This window comes from Argopecten irradians, chromosome 3, assembly GCF_041381155.1.
Source record: "Argopecten irradians isolate NY chromosome 3, Ai_NY, whole genome shotgun sequence".
Lineage (NCBI taxonomy): Eukaryota > Metazoa > Mollusca > Bivalvia > Pectinida > Pectinidae > Argopecten > Argopecten irradians.
Window position 1 is genome coordinate 48,386,422 of NC_091136.1, and position 15,796 is coordinate 48,402,217.

Sequence of the window (15,796 nt, forward strand, 5' to 3'; positions counted from 1 at the left end):
AAACACATGGTTGACTTATGTTCTTCCTTGCATGGAATTAAAGTTTTAAAATACACATTTATTGGAGGCATGGGAGGCATGGTTGACATGGCAAACTGAAGTACCATATCTCAGGTTCATCGTGGTGCTAAAGTTGATTTAAAAAGAGCAGTACACTATCTCAAGTACCTCTCCTCACATTTTTCCACCAGCTAGGCCAGGCCAAATCAGTATATGATACCTGATTTTTTGGTTTAAAATTATTGTTGTCCTGATTGTGTCGTGATATTTATCAGTTCAGACAGAGTATAACAACTTAAGAGGGTTTCCTGTCCTGTAAAACGTGTGGCCCTCACAAATAAGATGCTACTTCAGCAAAGGATAAGTGCACTGTAAATTATTTCATCAAGTACTTCGATAGACTGTGGAGGGGTTCATATGAGATCCATGTTTACTCAGTTGTAAACAGGGTTTGTTTCCATGCCTAACAATACTGGGTTGTCACCAGTATCATGTTCAGGTCAGCAGACACTGGCCAACACAATTCTGACAATATTTGTTCTGTTTAAGAGTCTGTATGAAGACATCAACCTAACAGGTTGGATCTGATCAATACCAGCTGTAGTTTACTACAAACTCATGTTTCTGTTAGCACACAATAAGGTTTCTCCTATAGGCAAACCTTGCAAAGCCCTTTTAAAATGCAGTTAATAGGCATGCTTTTGGTTTGATTTTGTTCCTACAATCTCTAATGCACTTTTAACAATGTAAGACTAATAGAAATATGTACTTATTCACCTGAAACACTAACAATAGGATTAGATCTGGTGCTGACATTCATTTTCAAACTGGTCTTTATTGAAATAAACCGATTATATTGTTAAATTTTCAACTTTCCTTACAATCAGTAGCCTACAAGTGTAGCCTGTAAGTTGTTGATCACATTTCTACTGTTCCATGACTAAGCCTATTGTTGAGCCCCTCTTTCCTGGACAGCCAAGAGGGTTATCATCTCCCCAGCCTCTTGCGGACCCTCGATCTATAGCCCCGACCTATTAAAACAGTCCTTGTTATCTGCGGACAGACTTGTACTCTGAAAGCATTTCCATGTGTCACCCTCTAAACAATCAACACTGGGGGAGAAATCCCGCAGTGGCCTGTACCTAAAACCATCTTTATCTTATACAAGTGAATTAATCATAGAACATTGACAAATATACCAGTGAGAACCAACAGGGACTTCACATTATTATCACCTCTGCCTGGTACCATTTATTACCATATTTATCTGACATTGACGCCTGTGTAAATCGAGAGTATATTGAAGAAAATAAGTGGCCCATTGGGCCTACAATGTTCAGCTGATATTTTAGTGTTTAATTGAATTTATATTTAAGAACTTTTTCAACCCTGTAATATATCAAACTAAACAAACCACTTCATGGTTATCTTTTTTACATGAAATATTTTGGATAATAAATCTACAGAAGGATTTGGAAATGAAGGTTTATAGAATACAGTTGATTTCTATTACAGATCTATAGATTCAAGTCAAGGTTGCATAGTTTTGTAAAATGTCTTACTGTCCGTGTAGCAATCCCATATTCCAAATAATTACATTGTAGGACTGAAAGTCAATTTTAGGATTGTGAGAAATCCAAGTCATCTGAATGATTTAACAAAATCTTGGGACTATAGGGCATTTCTTCTCGAAACATGAACAGGAAACTTACCTTCTATTATACAATATAATTTAAAACTGTTGGTCTGTATATCAGTGCACTGAACTAGGAATGAGACCTTACTTAATCAAGTAAAGAGGGACATAACGCCAGTAACTTGATGATGAGATCTGATTGTCTGATTCCTCTGAAGAACTCACCTTTAGAGATGCTACTGCATCGGTCAGTTCTGTGGTCCTTTGTTTGTTTTCTGACCGGTCAGTCACCATTTGCTGTTGTAAAGTTTGGTCACCAAATTGGATGTTAGCTAGCTCTTCCATGGCTGTGGCAAACCCGGTCTTCATCTCCTGTACCATCTCCTGGACCTGAAAGTAGGTCACAGTGTCTTAATAATGATATGTACTATTGCTGTAAATGAAATCAGGTCACAGAGACATTGCTATAGTAAATGTATCGTCATCTTGACCAGAAAGTAGGTCACAATAACACAATTTTTGCAACAAATATTGTCTCCATAAGTGTACTCGCACCATCTGCTAGGCCTGAAATAATATATTGGAGCCTTGACCATTCTGAAAGAAACATTATAATATAATCTGTACTTTACTTAAACAGTGACATAACAGAATAGAAAATCTCATCTTTGAAATCTGTTTGATTTTATATGTGTTCATACATACACAACTAACCTCATGGGGCCAGCAGAGATGGACATGGGAATCAGTATAGATCCATTAGATTTTTCCTGGGGACTCGATACAAGAACTGCTGCTAGTATATCCTCAGTAGACACTGATATTTATGGATATAAGAGAACAACAACACCTGGCGCACTAACCGTCCCATAAAACACCAGGCATGCATAATCTGACTCTAATCCCTGGACAATTTCAATGTAAAATTGATTTTCTGTGTCGTCGTTTTACATCAAATATACATATATCTTAGAGGAATCCAAATAATCTGAGGGAGGATAGCTAGATAGATGAGGTCAAAGATTTTAGAGCAACAGATAGATTTCTGAAACATAATAGCTACCGGTAGGTTACTGGAACATGAGCAAAAATTCATATTTCACTTCCGTATAAACTCTTATATGAACACACACAGTGCAACAGCAAAAATTCTTACATATTGTGATTACATCTAATGATTGATAGGACTTGATTGATCTGGAGTTAAGATCAATAAATTGTGCACCAGATGCTGCTTACAAACTTCAGCAAAACTATTACAGTTGGCTACATGTTTTAAAGGTTTTTTGTTAAGTGACATGCCAGAAAACAAACCTGCTGTGGGCTAATTTGCATTCTTCTGTCTATATCAGACTGGAAATCTATTTTTTGCAACAAATTTTATTGACACTTGGAATAACAGACAGAGCATGTACCATATTTGACCCAATAAGGGTCACCATCCCTATAAGCCCCGCCTCAATTTCACTTACCTCAAATTAAAAGCAGAGTGAAAATTTGATGTTTTTTGCTAATTGATTTATGGCTTTTTATGGCTTACTTTGCGCAATGATTTTATGAAAGGCTAGTCCACATTAGTTTTTATAAAGCATTGTCCTTATTTTTTCAACTTTTTAAACACCCTGGGTGCTTATTGCGTTAACTACGGTATGACTAAACATTCCATATTACAAGAAGGTGAATTACTGTAAGTGAATATGATTGAATATGGAATTCTTTCTGTAATATTATGTGAACCTGCTACTTAAAAAGCCGAGATTTTGGCGTCCTGTAGATCTGAGGCTAATTACCATAATCAGATTATACCTATCTACCATTGTAATCTGAGGTAATATGGCCTGAATAAGTCCTCGGAGTGAATGCCTTTTATACATTATTATGTCAGAATTACAAAACCTCTTCTCACTAATCAGTGCCATTCTATTGTTCCCATTATACCACACTGAGGGAAATGAAATTGGACATTCACCAAGTCATGACGAATCAGCCTGTGTAAAGGGAGGAATGCCACTGTAAAGTAAAATTCTTATATATATAATGCAGCTACAAGTTTTTATCATAATAACACAATAAACATTTTCTATTTTGTTTTTAGGACAATGGGTGTAATTTGCTGACTCATATCAAAGAAGCAATAAGATATTTTTCTATTTTTTGCCCAGTTTTCTACACAACATCAAAGGAGAACAATAGAGATCATATAAGGAAGAAGGAGTGAAATACAGCCCTCCCATTAGTCTATAACATCAAAGGTGGTCTCAACAAAGTTCTCATTAGCTCTCAGAACAAATACAGATCTTCTTTTATACAAATATATATCTTGTATCAAACAGTTTTTATGTTTCTGAATGTCAGTCAAAATATAACAATGCTAAATACTGGGGACCTGTAAATTTGCACAGACCATTTTATAGTTTTGGGTATATATATGTGTGCACATAACCAACCATTTTCTTTTTATGCTGAATAAAATTAACCAACTTCTAAACATGACCTAGGTATTGACCTTGAGTTTACAATGTCAAACTTCCAACCATTTATATATACTAACTGTCACAGAAGTACCAACCATGCACATGGATCTTTGACCTACAGGCGTTAGCCATATATTTGTACATTTTCTTATTGCCTTCATTGTATGCAATTTGATCAAGCCAAAAACAACCTCTGCGGCCCTACTGCCAAGATTTTACATCAGTTAGGTCTTCTGTGAAAGGCTTTTGCCTTTCTGCATGAACAGGGATTCCTACATCTAAAGTGTGCTTGTGTTTCATCACACTGTATAATGATATACTACTATCTCTACTTGTAACCCACAACATGCTCTACAACACTTCTAACATCCTTATAATCTCTATAAATCACCCACTATACTACAGCAGCAATTAATGCAACATTTAACTGAATACTTAGCACATATATTTCAATATTTAATGTCACTTAATGCACGTTAATGCACGTTAAGTAAATTCAAACAAACGTTATTATCAATTCAGCCGTTTAAAATTATATCAGCTTAAGTTCATCACATTTATACGCTGTGTCGATTAATACATATTTGTATGTGATGGATAAAACAGGTACTTGAGCATAATTCAATTTTTAAGTATTAAATGTGGTACTTAATTAAACTGAATTTAAGTTACCTAAATAGTTATAGTTGTTACATTTAGTGCTGAGAGATTATTAAAGACAAGAACTTTAATTAACTTATTTACCTAATTTGAAAAAAAAAAACCTGATGTCATTTCTAGTACATGCTATCTGCTTATTAATTCTATTAAATTTTACAGCTGCCTAGAATTAAATTACTTTAAATTTCTTTCAAGCTTAAATGTATATAAGCTAATGGTCTTTGTCACTTGTTTAATGTTACACTCTTAAAACAGATATTTCAACGATTATCAAAGGATAAAAGGATTTTGTCACATTACCTATAACTTCTTGTGCCAATTAATCCTCTCTTGATGCAATGTATACTTGTCACAGAAATGATTGTAATCTGACATAAATTTCAGACAATTAGGGATCAGGCTTTGATTCATAATGATGCAATTGATTACAAAATATCAGCATACAATTCAAAAAGTAAATACAAATCAAGAGTTGGTGTTTCAAACATTCTTTGCTAGACAAAATTACCATTTTTGATGAAAGTTTATCCAATATGGGTACATTTGACAAGAAAACATCTAAAGAAACAGTAGACAGAACCATTTCTGACAAAATTTTGTTCAAATCCATTTGGTACTTTATGACAAGAAGAGATTTAAAAGAATGAAGCATAGAACCATTTCAGACAAAATTGAATCTAAATCAGGCCCTTTGGTACTTAAATAATGACAGATACAAGAAGTTTAGGAAGGGTGAACAGATAACTGGACAATAACTCTTGCTTTATTTTATAAACTTGGCTACTAAATGTTTTCAAGGACAATACTCACCATGGCTAACTGCTCGGCTAGCTCCATTTGGTCCATGGTGGCTGTAAGAAAAGAAAATCTAGTTACAATGTAAGTAGATACTATGAACCTGATACAGTATAAGTCTACTGTAGGTCCTCATTAGCACACCTTATGGAATACATTAGTGATTAGGACAGCTAGGTCTTAATGTTAGCCATAAAGTGTGCTAATATAACTCCTCATTAAGATAGGATATAGTCCAATATAGTACACCAAAATAAACATTGTACCTAGTGTACAGTATCACAGGTATATTGTGGCCTGGGAAATGGACCAGGATGTGATACATACAAGGACTGACATGTGCTTGTCTTCAATTAATGACAACTGTCCTAGTACTGTCTCTGTAAATCGTATAAAAACTAACAGACATGTAGACAGTACAACTATATACCAGGTCGTATTTGAGTCAGCAGTATAAAAACAGCTTGTTCTTCTCATGTTTAATATACATACCAGGTACCTCATCAAATCTTGGCTGAAGAGTTCAATAATCCTTTTAATCAGTTAATACATGTACGTAACACAGAAAAATTAATTCCAATATTTTAATTTAAATATTTTGATACAAACACAAATAAACAATCACAACACTTGTTTCCCAATAAGAACAAAAGGTATGAAAGGTTTGTATTACTCCAAAACTAAAATGAAAATAAATTTACGAATGTAAACCTATACTAATATAAATATTATGATATATTACTTGAATTACCTGTTTTTAAAACCATGAAGGTTAATTGAAATATCTCAAAGGAACATCTTCCTTGAATAGGTAATAATATCAACAGCTGCAAAAATCTGATCCTTCGTCTACTTTTAGTAATCACAGTAGTTACAATCTAAATCCTGTGAACTGTACTTCATGTCTACCAGATTATCTGGTATGAAATCCTCAGACATGCAGACTCTTGTGATAAAAAACAATGTGTCTTACTCTCTCTTTCAACTCTTTCAATTTTGTAATCTAGTATTTAGGAAAAGCCTTATCAAACTTCCTTGTTTTATGAGGGAGCAGCTGACAGCTGAATCTGTAGCCTGTATACCCACACATCAACCAGTTCATTTTCTAAACAAACTGGTGATCTAACAATATACTCACAGATAAGTTTTTTGTATCACCTCATATTAAATTTGACATTGAAACTGCATAAACAATTTCACATCAATACATAACAACCTAAACTTGAAATTTAATGTTTGGTCTGGCGCCATCTATTGTCTACTTTTAACAATAAAGTTATTTATAAACTTTTACCTTATTGTTCCACTTGTATTCTTTCTAATACAACCAGAGATCTATAAATGTATACATTTTTTAGTTCTTATAGACTTACATAATTAAAGTTTAGTGTGGTAACTAACTGTGGGCCCTTTCTAAGTAGCTATATACCTGTATGCACCAGTGCAGTTGTTGATTACTGGTGTACACATGTCTATAATTATAGGTATACATATACATACTTTTCTGTACTAAATCAATACTCCTCAATTGACAACTGACTCCTCCAACAAGAACTACTTTGAGTCCATGTTGTACTACACTGCCTGGCACCAGAGTTTAAAGTTTAGTGTGTTGCACCTGTGTGAGTGGTGACAATGTGCCAGCTCTCATACACAACAATACAAACATAACAATAGTTTTGATGTGTGGACAGATTCAGTTCACACTGGCCAACATTCCATACCATATGTCGTCTCCATACGAACCTAGTCATTCAGTTTAAATCAATGTCCCAATACTCCTACACATACACTCATATATATGTAGTATATGTCTTGGTCACAAGTATGAAATGTAAACTTTATAATTTTGTTTCAAACTAGGGGGAGATAATTATATTAATGTTATCAATTTTAGCTGGTTGATACTTATGTTAGGCTTTAGTGGCATTGTTGATGAATTTAAGTATGTAACTCTTCAGTCCAATTAACTCTCAAGCATTCCTCTCAGCCCAATTAAAAATTATACTATAATATTAATAATTAAATCCCTCTGGAACCCTTACAGCTGTAAACCCCCCCCCCCCCCATTATACTCCATCATTCTATCCCCGACTCCCAATCTCTATAACATCCATGGTCAGATATCTAAATAATTATAATTATATATATTTGCCAAATCTTTGAAGTTCTCTACGATGATCTTGAACTATGACATTACTATTGCTATCAGGCCATTTTAGGTGTACATGTCAGTACACTTTCAGTACAGAGTACAGACTAGGTGAGAATGTGCCCAATCTACCTTCAGATTAAGGACTGTTATACCAATCAAAAGTTAATTAAAATGAGTATACATAGGTAATATAGGTTTCACACCCTCTAACCAGCTGTAATAAACATTAATAAACTGTGAACCACAGGAGCCAGTCTGTCCCATTTTTAACCAATTACATTTTCTCTATAGACACGATAGGTGTATCTCTAATACCACTATTATAACAAGTATCTCTGATCTGTTAGCCCTGCTCAATAAAAATATCATTTTGAAGATTTAATGTCGCTTCCCATGTTATAAATAAGATATATGCACCTAAAACATCAATCTCTTACCACATTTTATTGTATATATTCTTAAATAGCTTTGAAATAAGGTAATGCAAGTCATTGAATGAATACATATATACAATATCTTTCCTCAAGAACTAATTAAAATCTTTGTTTACCTTTTACATGTCAGGCCATATATAGATACTTGTAACATATTAGTTCGGTAAAACACGGTTTTAACAAACCTCTGGGGAACAACGAAATTACTTTGTTATAATGAACCTCTGGGGACCAAAAAATCACTTTGTTATAAGTATAGTTGCATGTTATACACAGATTATAGATATATTATAAGAACACTGACGGGGAATAAAAGTTATTTTGTTATTAACCAAGAAATTGTTATAAGTGTGTTCTTTATAATCATGAATGTAAGTGTTCATTATAATCATGAATTTGTTATAAGTATGTTTGTTATAAAAATGTTTTACTGTATATGATATATAGATACCTGTAACATATCAGTAAAGATACCTTTACATATCAGTAAAGATACCTGTAACATATCAGTAAAGATACCTGTTACATATCAGTAAAGATACCTGTTACATATCAGTAAAGATACCTGTAACATATCAGTAAAGATACCTGTAACATATCATTAAAGATACCTGTTACATATCAGTAAAGATACCTGTTACATATCAGTAAAGATACCTGTAACATATCATTAAATATACCTGTAACATATCATTCAAGATACCTGTTACATATCAGTAAAGATACATGTAACATACCAGTATCTCTATTTAGTACATGTAGCAGATCTAATTACCAGGTATTTTTACAACTGACAAGTTTTCATGATCAGTGATGGCACATGTCCTATACATACATATATATATAGATGCCAGTTTAGGACACTTTTAAACACTATGATGCCAATCAAAGACAATGTCTTTTTGGCATTAGTAACATATAACTTGTATTTTGTAGTCAGGTGTAAGATGTGCCTACCTGTAGTTTGAGTTGACAATAACTTACCTGTGGCAATACTTATGCTGTCTGATTCACTCATGTTATTGATCAGCTGGTCCAATATCTTGCACACAGATTAGTATAAATATCCCTCCAGTTTACAGTCACCCAACACACATTCCTCTCAACATTACAAATACTATAAAATTGGTCCTTACTGGTCCCATAGAAGGAAAACAAGTTCCATGTCTATTCAGCAAGTCAGCTACTATGTGTGCTATACACATACACAAACCACACAAATGGTCGTGGAATTTAAACACTGATCAAAACCAAATGTTGATATAATTCCCATATGTATATCAACAGAGCTTGTTTCCTCTCAGCTCTCATACAGGCGTGTCCATCCTGCCTATTTCCTGAATCCAGTGAACTATCCAAGGTCACACTGACCAACTTGTCTGACGGAATAGTTTTACTTACTTATTAAACGACACTCTCGTAGGTGCATAAAGAAATCCATGTATCGTACATACCAAAATCTATACAGCACAGGCGTGAGGTAATCCGTTCTGGTTAGCATACCCTAGTCGGGACCAACCGTGTCTAATTCTACAATAAACCAGGGCACAGGGGACCACTGTTTTCTATTGGAACACGATCCCCCACATCTCACACAGAAATCGGACGACAGCTTGCAGCAACAGCCGTACGTATTAACTAATAAATCGCGGGCACGTTTAAATGTCCATTACACACGTACAACGCATATATTTGTTATATATTCAGTAAGTATTTAGTAAGTAAACATACAGTGTTATTGTTGAACAATAGTGGAAACAGAGTTAATGTATCAGATTACCTCACCCATTCAACAATCCTGGTCAATCCTAAAACATATTATCCATCTTCAAACCCGTCCTTTAGGTTAATTAAGATTCGAGTCCTCTTTCCATAGAAGTACTTGTATGAATTACAAAGCGCTTTTCAGCCAAGAAAGTATTCAAGGTACTATATACGTACTTGCCCTTCTCTTTCGTTAAATTCAGTGTGTACGTAGGTACATATTAAAGTTTTAATATGATCCACTTCTGAACATTAGCACTGCTATTCACGTGGCAGGGTCCCGACGGTGGGTTGGAACCCGGGGAATATACAGTTCTGTGTCAGTCAGCATCGGCCACATCGACACACACGTGCTGATGTGCGTGTGTACACCCACAATTTTGTTCCTAACTTATTTTTTACAATGAAATAACTCGACCTTCTATACACGTACGCGCTTAAAATTGGAAATATGGTTTAACTTACCAAAACATTTAACGACCTCATAGGGCCACTACCTTTCCGAAACGGCTTTTAATTTTTAAAATTGGAATGTAAAACGAGATCAATAATTTTGTAGAGTCGCAGAAGTTATTAACTATACGTTTACTAGCACACTTATCATCACCTTCAGAACTGTTTAATTAGAATAAATAAAATGTTAATTTTCATAACGCGGGTCGTTTTATGTTTCCCGCCGTCGTCCTAAATGCCGCGCGGTAGTTGACTATCACTGCGCCAGACGGCAAAACAGCGAAATGAATCTCCACTGTTATAATACATTAGACAGGAAATCTTGCATATGTTTGGTGTTGTAACCTCATCTTAAGCCATCGATATATATTTTCTTTTGTTATTAATGTTTTTAAGAAACCTTTAAATTTTGCTCCGGAAAGGTAGTGGGCCTTTAAAGGCCACTTATTTGCTGACATCATTGTTACAGGACAAAATTTGATATATATATATAGTGAGGCCGTTAATGAATTAACGAATTCCCATGGAGATGACTCAAAGCCTCACGATATCACTCCAAAGATACATAATTTTACATAACAAATACTAAATAGTCATTGATTGTTATTAGTTTGAACAATCCAGAATGTCGGAGTTTAATCAACTTCGAAGTTGGAGTTTAATATAACTCTTATGTAATATTGGAGTTTCTAAGTTATTTTGTATAAAAGACATGTATTACTGTTACAGAACCTTTTCAATATTCGAATATTTCGTCAGATTTCATACCCATTCTTAACGACAAATGTCGCAGCCCCACTAAAGATTTGTCAATTAGAACCTCGTTATACATGTAGGTGGAGTTTGTGATCACAACTTAAAGTTATTCCATCAAGGATATGTGTCAAACTTTGAATGCAACTGACATTCACAAGCTCTTATTACTGCTAGTATTATAAGATTACGTAATTAGCGGTGTTCTGTTGTGTCTAAATGTTAGATTAATGTAATTATATGCATCCTCAGTGTGATTTTATAAATATGTATCAGAAAAAAGTGATGAGAGATGCATTTTCTGTTCTCTATATCTAAAATATTTCATTGCGTAATTCTGTTAATATCTGCTTGATGTACAAGTTTGACGCCGGAAGGACATTAAAAGCTTCCCACTTTAGTTATACACTATAATACAGAACATTAAATATTATGAAGTGCCAACACGTGTCCCATCAAGAATTTCAAGTTATTAAAAAATATACGTTTAAACAAAATGTTCAATGTGAGTTTTATCCAATCAAAATTAAAACTTTGTAATATTTTTCCCTTGATAATTACAAACATCCACTTTCACGTTTTTAGTTCTCGTGATTTGAAGTATTTAAAAGATGGACGCTATACATCAATATAGGTCTCTTGACCTTACACAAATGGTATACATGCAGTGACTTGATGAGTGTGTACGTATATCAAGGATCCGTACTTAAACAGATACCCTACAGGAAATGACGGAGAAAATGTCAAATTCATTATATGCTATAAGTCATATCTCAAGTAGGAAATCGGTGTCCTCGCGATGTGAAACATATCAAAAGGACAGTCCAAGAGAATTGATATAGTGTATTTATTCTGGGGTTTTCACGTCAGAGACTGTATAGACAAGAGGAGATAGAGTTCTTATCCCAATCACAATATATTTACTTTTCTATGCGACCACCTTTTGTCATTGTCCAAAACAAACAATAACAAGGCATATGTTATCAGCGTCAAATTGACCATATCTTAATCCTAACAAAACTTTTCTTAGCGAGACACGATCACACTCACTCATGACTTCTTTTTTATCAACTTTTTGATAAACTAATACCACCTATGGCCAGACTTTAAGGAAAATGGACTAACATTTCAAGTTATATTTGTATACCTAGATCTGGTATAACCTGTTATATATAGGTAGGAACGGTCAGGCTGTAAAAAAACAGGTCTTGTACAGAAAATTAACATTTGTCCTGACGCGTAAAGGAACACATATAGTGTAATATATACTCGTATACCACCAGCAAGTATTCAAAAATCCATGGACGCGAATAACTATTTTTTTTCAAGTAGCTACATCTTTATTTGCGAATGAAAGAAATAAAATAAATATATTCAAAATAACAACTGATCTAATCTTTATTGTGTAATATAATCCAAAACAATTGAAAATGTAATACACAAATCACAGTGTAATTGACAAAGTATATCCACACCTGGAATATGTCTATACAGGTAATTCGGTCCTTTGATGTATATAAAAAGAATAGAATAACGGTACATTGTGGTTGACAGTAGCTTTGAAGTTTATTCAAAGGAAATCACCGCAGACCTGTGATTGGTCAGGTTTTTCTTTCCTGAACTGCTTTCAATTTATATAAAGACAGTGGTAGTAACCCCTGGATTGTCGAGGATGGTTAGAAAGAAGAGAAAAGAAAAGATCATGCAATAGGGACAACAGGAAAACATTGATGCTCTACCTGCAAGACCTATTACATTAGACAATTGTTACAATGTGAATTAATGTGTAACACCCGGCGATTTTTAAAGTGTAACGAAATATTTGCTTTAGTATAAAAATGTTATAGTGTAACTATGCCTGTATCTAACATGTACCTGGTAATTGTTACAATGTAACCAATATACCTGACAGACAGTTGTTACAGAGTTAGCGTAACTAATTAATGTACATCACATTTGTTACAGTGTAACTAGGCCTATTACATTTGATAGTTTTTTAGTGTAACTAATTATAATGCATATAACAGTAATTACATGTTATTAAAACTAAATGTATTACACTGGTTATTTAATCTATGCAAACAAAACTAATGTGTAGCTGTCACTGTGTAATAAATGGTCATCAGAAAATTACACCGGGCAATGTAACAATAGTTCAAGTTTTCAAGTGGAAAATATCATATTACACGAGACAAGTATTACACTACACATAGTTACACTGAAATAGAGTTACAGTGTAGCTCTATAACATCAGACATTGACTACGTACCACTGCTGTTGTCGGAGTGATAACTATCCTCTACTGTGCTGTCGTCCATATCTGATGTCTCCTTGGCGGTGATGTAGATGTCGTCTCCGTCATCAGAACTGTCCTCTTGCTGATCTGGAACCTTCCTCCTTCGAAGCCGATGACGACGCCACGGTGACAGTTCTTCCTCACACACCGAAGTTGATTTGTCACAACACGATTTCCTTGTCTTTTCTTTATGACAATCTTTACCCTTCAGCCTGAAAACAAACCACACGTCTTGGCTCGAGTTTTGGGACTTATATCGATATCTATCCGAGTCTTTACGTCCTGAAGGACGACCCATTGTTAAATGAAAGCTGTCCGAGAACAATAGCAGGATATCGCTTTAAAGGATATTGTCAGATTTCAGTGGAATCCGAAAGTTTATTCCTTTTAATTACGATGCCCAAAGGCGACTTTAGAGATCCTATAAGCAGCTGTCCCTCGGTTCTTGCTAATTCCATTGTATTAGATAAAACACAGCACCATAAGGTTCAGGAATGAAGCAGTCGATAGAAGTTCTCCTGCGCAACTTCACCTATGGCATATAGGTTTATTTGATTGAGAACAAAATATGAAAAATGCTCCCAACATCAGTCAAAATTGATCACTACCTGAATTTCCAACGCATTCTGTTAGTTACCAGATCCCTGAACACAACACAATTGAACATTAAACCAGTCTCTCTTCAGTCCGTACAGGATGACGTTTGAAATTACGTCATTGCGATGTCACGGTTTTTTGAGCTGCTTTAAAAAACGTCCATGTTTTCTGTTAGAGATCATCATACACGGTTCACAATGATGCTTTGGGAGTGGTTCATCTAACATTCATGCAAATAAATAACACCATGGATGGACTTACAGGCCCATTTTTATAATGTCCTGTATACCATTTGATATTGTTCCTTTGTCTCTCTAAGTATATGTAAGTACAGATTGCGGTGTCTTGAGGTATTCTAGTTTAGTAAGCCAGCCACTGCAGCGCTAGGGGGCTCTGGGTATAAACAACATACTTGATGTGCCGCCAAACCATTCTATATACCGTACAGCTATACGGTACAACTGGCATTGGAATTTGGAAGGATGAGTCATACAGGCCAATATCTCTACTTTCAGCTTCTGTATTTTCCAAAGATCAACAGACTGCTGTTAGTATTAGGTCTATACGGCAGTCTATGATCACACCTTTGTCCCTCATCTAGTTCCCTATAAACCCTATCATACATCTGTCTTTCCTTTCCAATTCCTCCATCACTTTATCATACATCTGGTTTCCTTTCCAATTCCTCCATCACTTTACCATACATCTGTTTTTCCTTTCCAGTTCCTCCATCACTCTATCATACATATGTTTTTCCTTTCCAATTCCTCCATCACTTTACCATACATCTGTTTTTCCTTTCCAGTTCCTCAATCACTCTACCATACATCTGTTTTTCCTTTCCAATTCCTCCATCACTTTATCATACATCTGGTTTCCTGTTCCAGTTCCTCCATCACTCTACCATACATCTGTTTTTCCTTTCCAGTTCCTCCATCACTATATCATACAATTTTTTTTTCGTTTCCAGTTCCTCCATCACTCTATCATACATCTGTTCTCCCTTTCCAGTTCCTCCATCACTCTACCATACATATGTTTTTCCTTTCCAGTTCCTCCATCACTCTATCATACATCTGTTTTTCCTTTCCAGTTCCTCCATCACTCTATCATACATCTGTTTTTCCTTTCCAGTTCCTCCATCACTCTACCATACATCTGTTTTCCCTTTCCAGTTCCTCCATCACTCTACCATACATCTGTTTTTCCTTTCCAGTTCCTCCATCACTCTATCATACATATGTTTTTCCTTTCCAGTTCCTCCATCACTCTACCATACATATTTTTTTCCTTTCCAGTTCCTCCATCACTCTATCATACATATGTTTTTCCTTTCCAGTTCCTCCATCGCTCTATCATACATCTGTTTTTCCTTTCCAGTTCCTCCATCACTCTACCATACATCTGTTTTTCCTTTCCAATTCCTCCATCACTTTATCATACATCTGGTTTCCTTTTCCAGTTCCTCCATCACTCTACCATACATATGTTTTTCCTTTCCAGTTCCTCCATCGCTCTATCATACATCTGTTTTTCCTTTCCAGTTCCTCCATCACTCTACCATACATATGTTTTTCCTTTCCAGTTCCTCCATCACTCTATCATACATATGTTTTTCCTTTCCAGTTCCTCCATCACTCTATCATACATCTGTTTTTCCTTTCCAGTTCCTCCATCACTCTATCATACATATGTTTTTCCTTTCAAATTCCTCCATCACTTTACCATACATCTGTTTTTCCTTTCCAGTTCCTCCATCGCTCTATCATACATCTGTTT

At 34.9% G+C, this 15,796-nt stretch overlaps 1 protein-coding gene across 6 annotated transcripts in view; it reads right to left on the bottom strand.

Annotated features, from left to right (window-relative positions):
* Positions 1-14,408, bottom strand: part of LOC138318893 (uncharacterized) — a 40,360-nt gene extending 25,952 nt beyond the window's left edge. The window contains exons 1-3 of one of the 6 annotated variants that reach the window (XM_069261696.1): positions 13,394-14,405; positions 5,581-5,621; positions 1,862-2,026 (exon numbers count right to left, since the gene is read on the bottom strand). In XM_069261696.1, the coding sequence (XP_069117797.1) occupies positions 1,862-2,026; positions 5,581-5,621; positions 13,394-13,718 (531 nt within the window). In that variant the 5' untranslated portion in view covers positions 13,719-14,405. Of the gene's footprint in view, positions 1-1,861; positions 2,027-5,580; positions 5,622-6,316; positions 6,471-9,138; positions 10,204-13,393 lie in introns of those variants that run through there. The other 5 variants (XM_069261695.1, XM_069261700.1, XM_069261701.1 and 2 more) reach the window with 5 other exon arrangements.
* Positions 14,409-15,796: the final 1,388 nt, after the last annotated feature.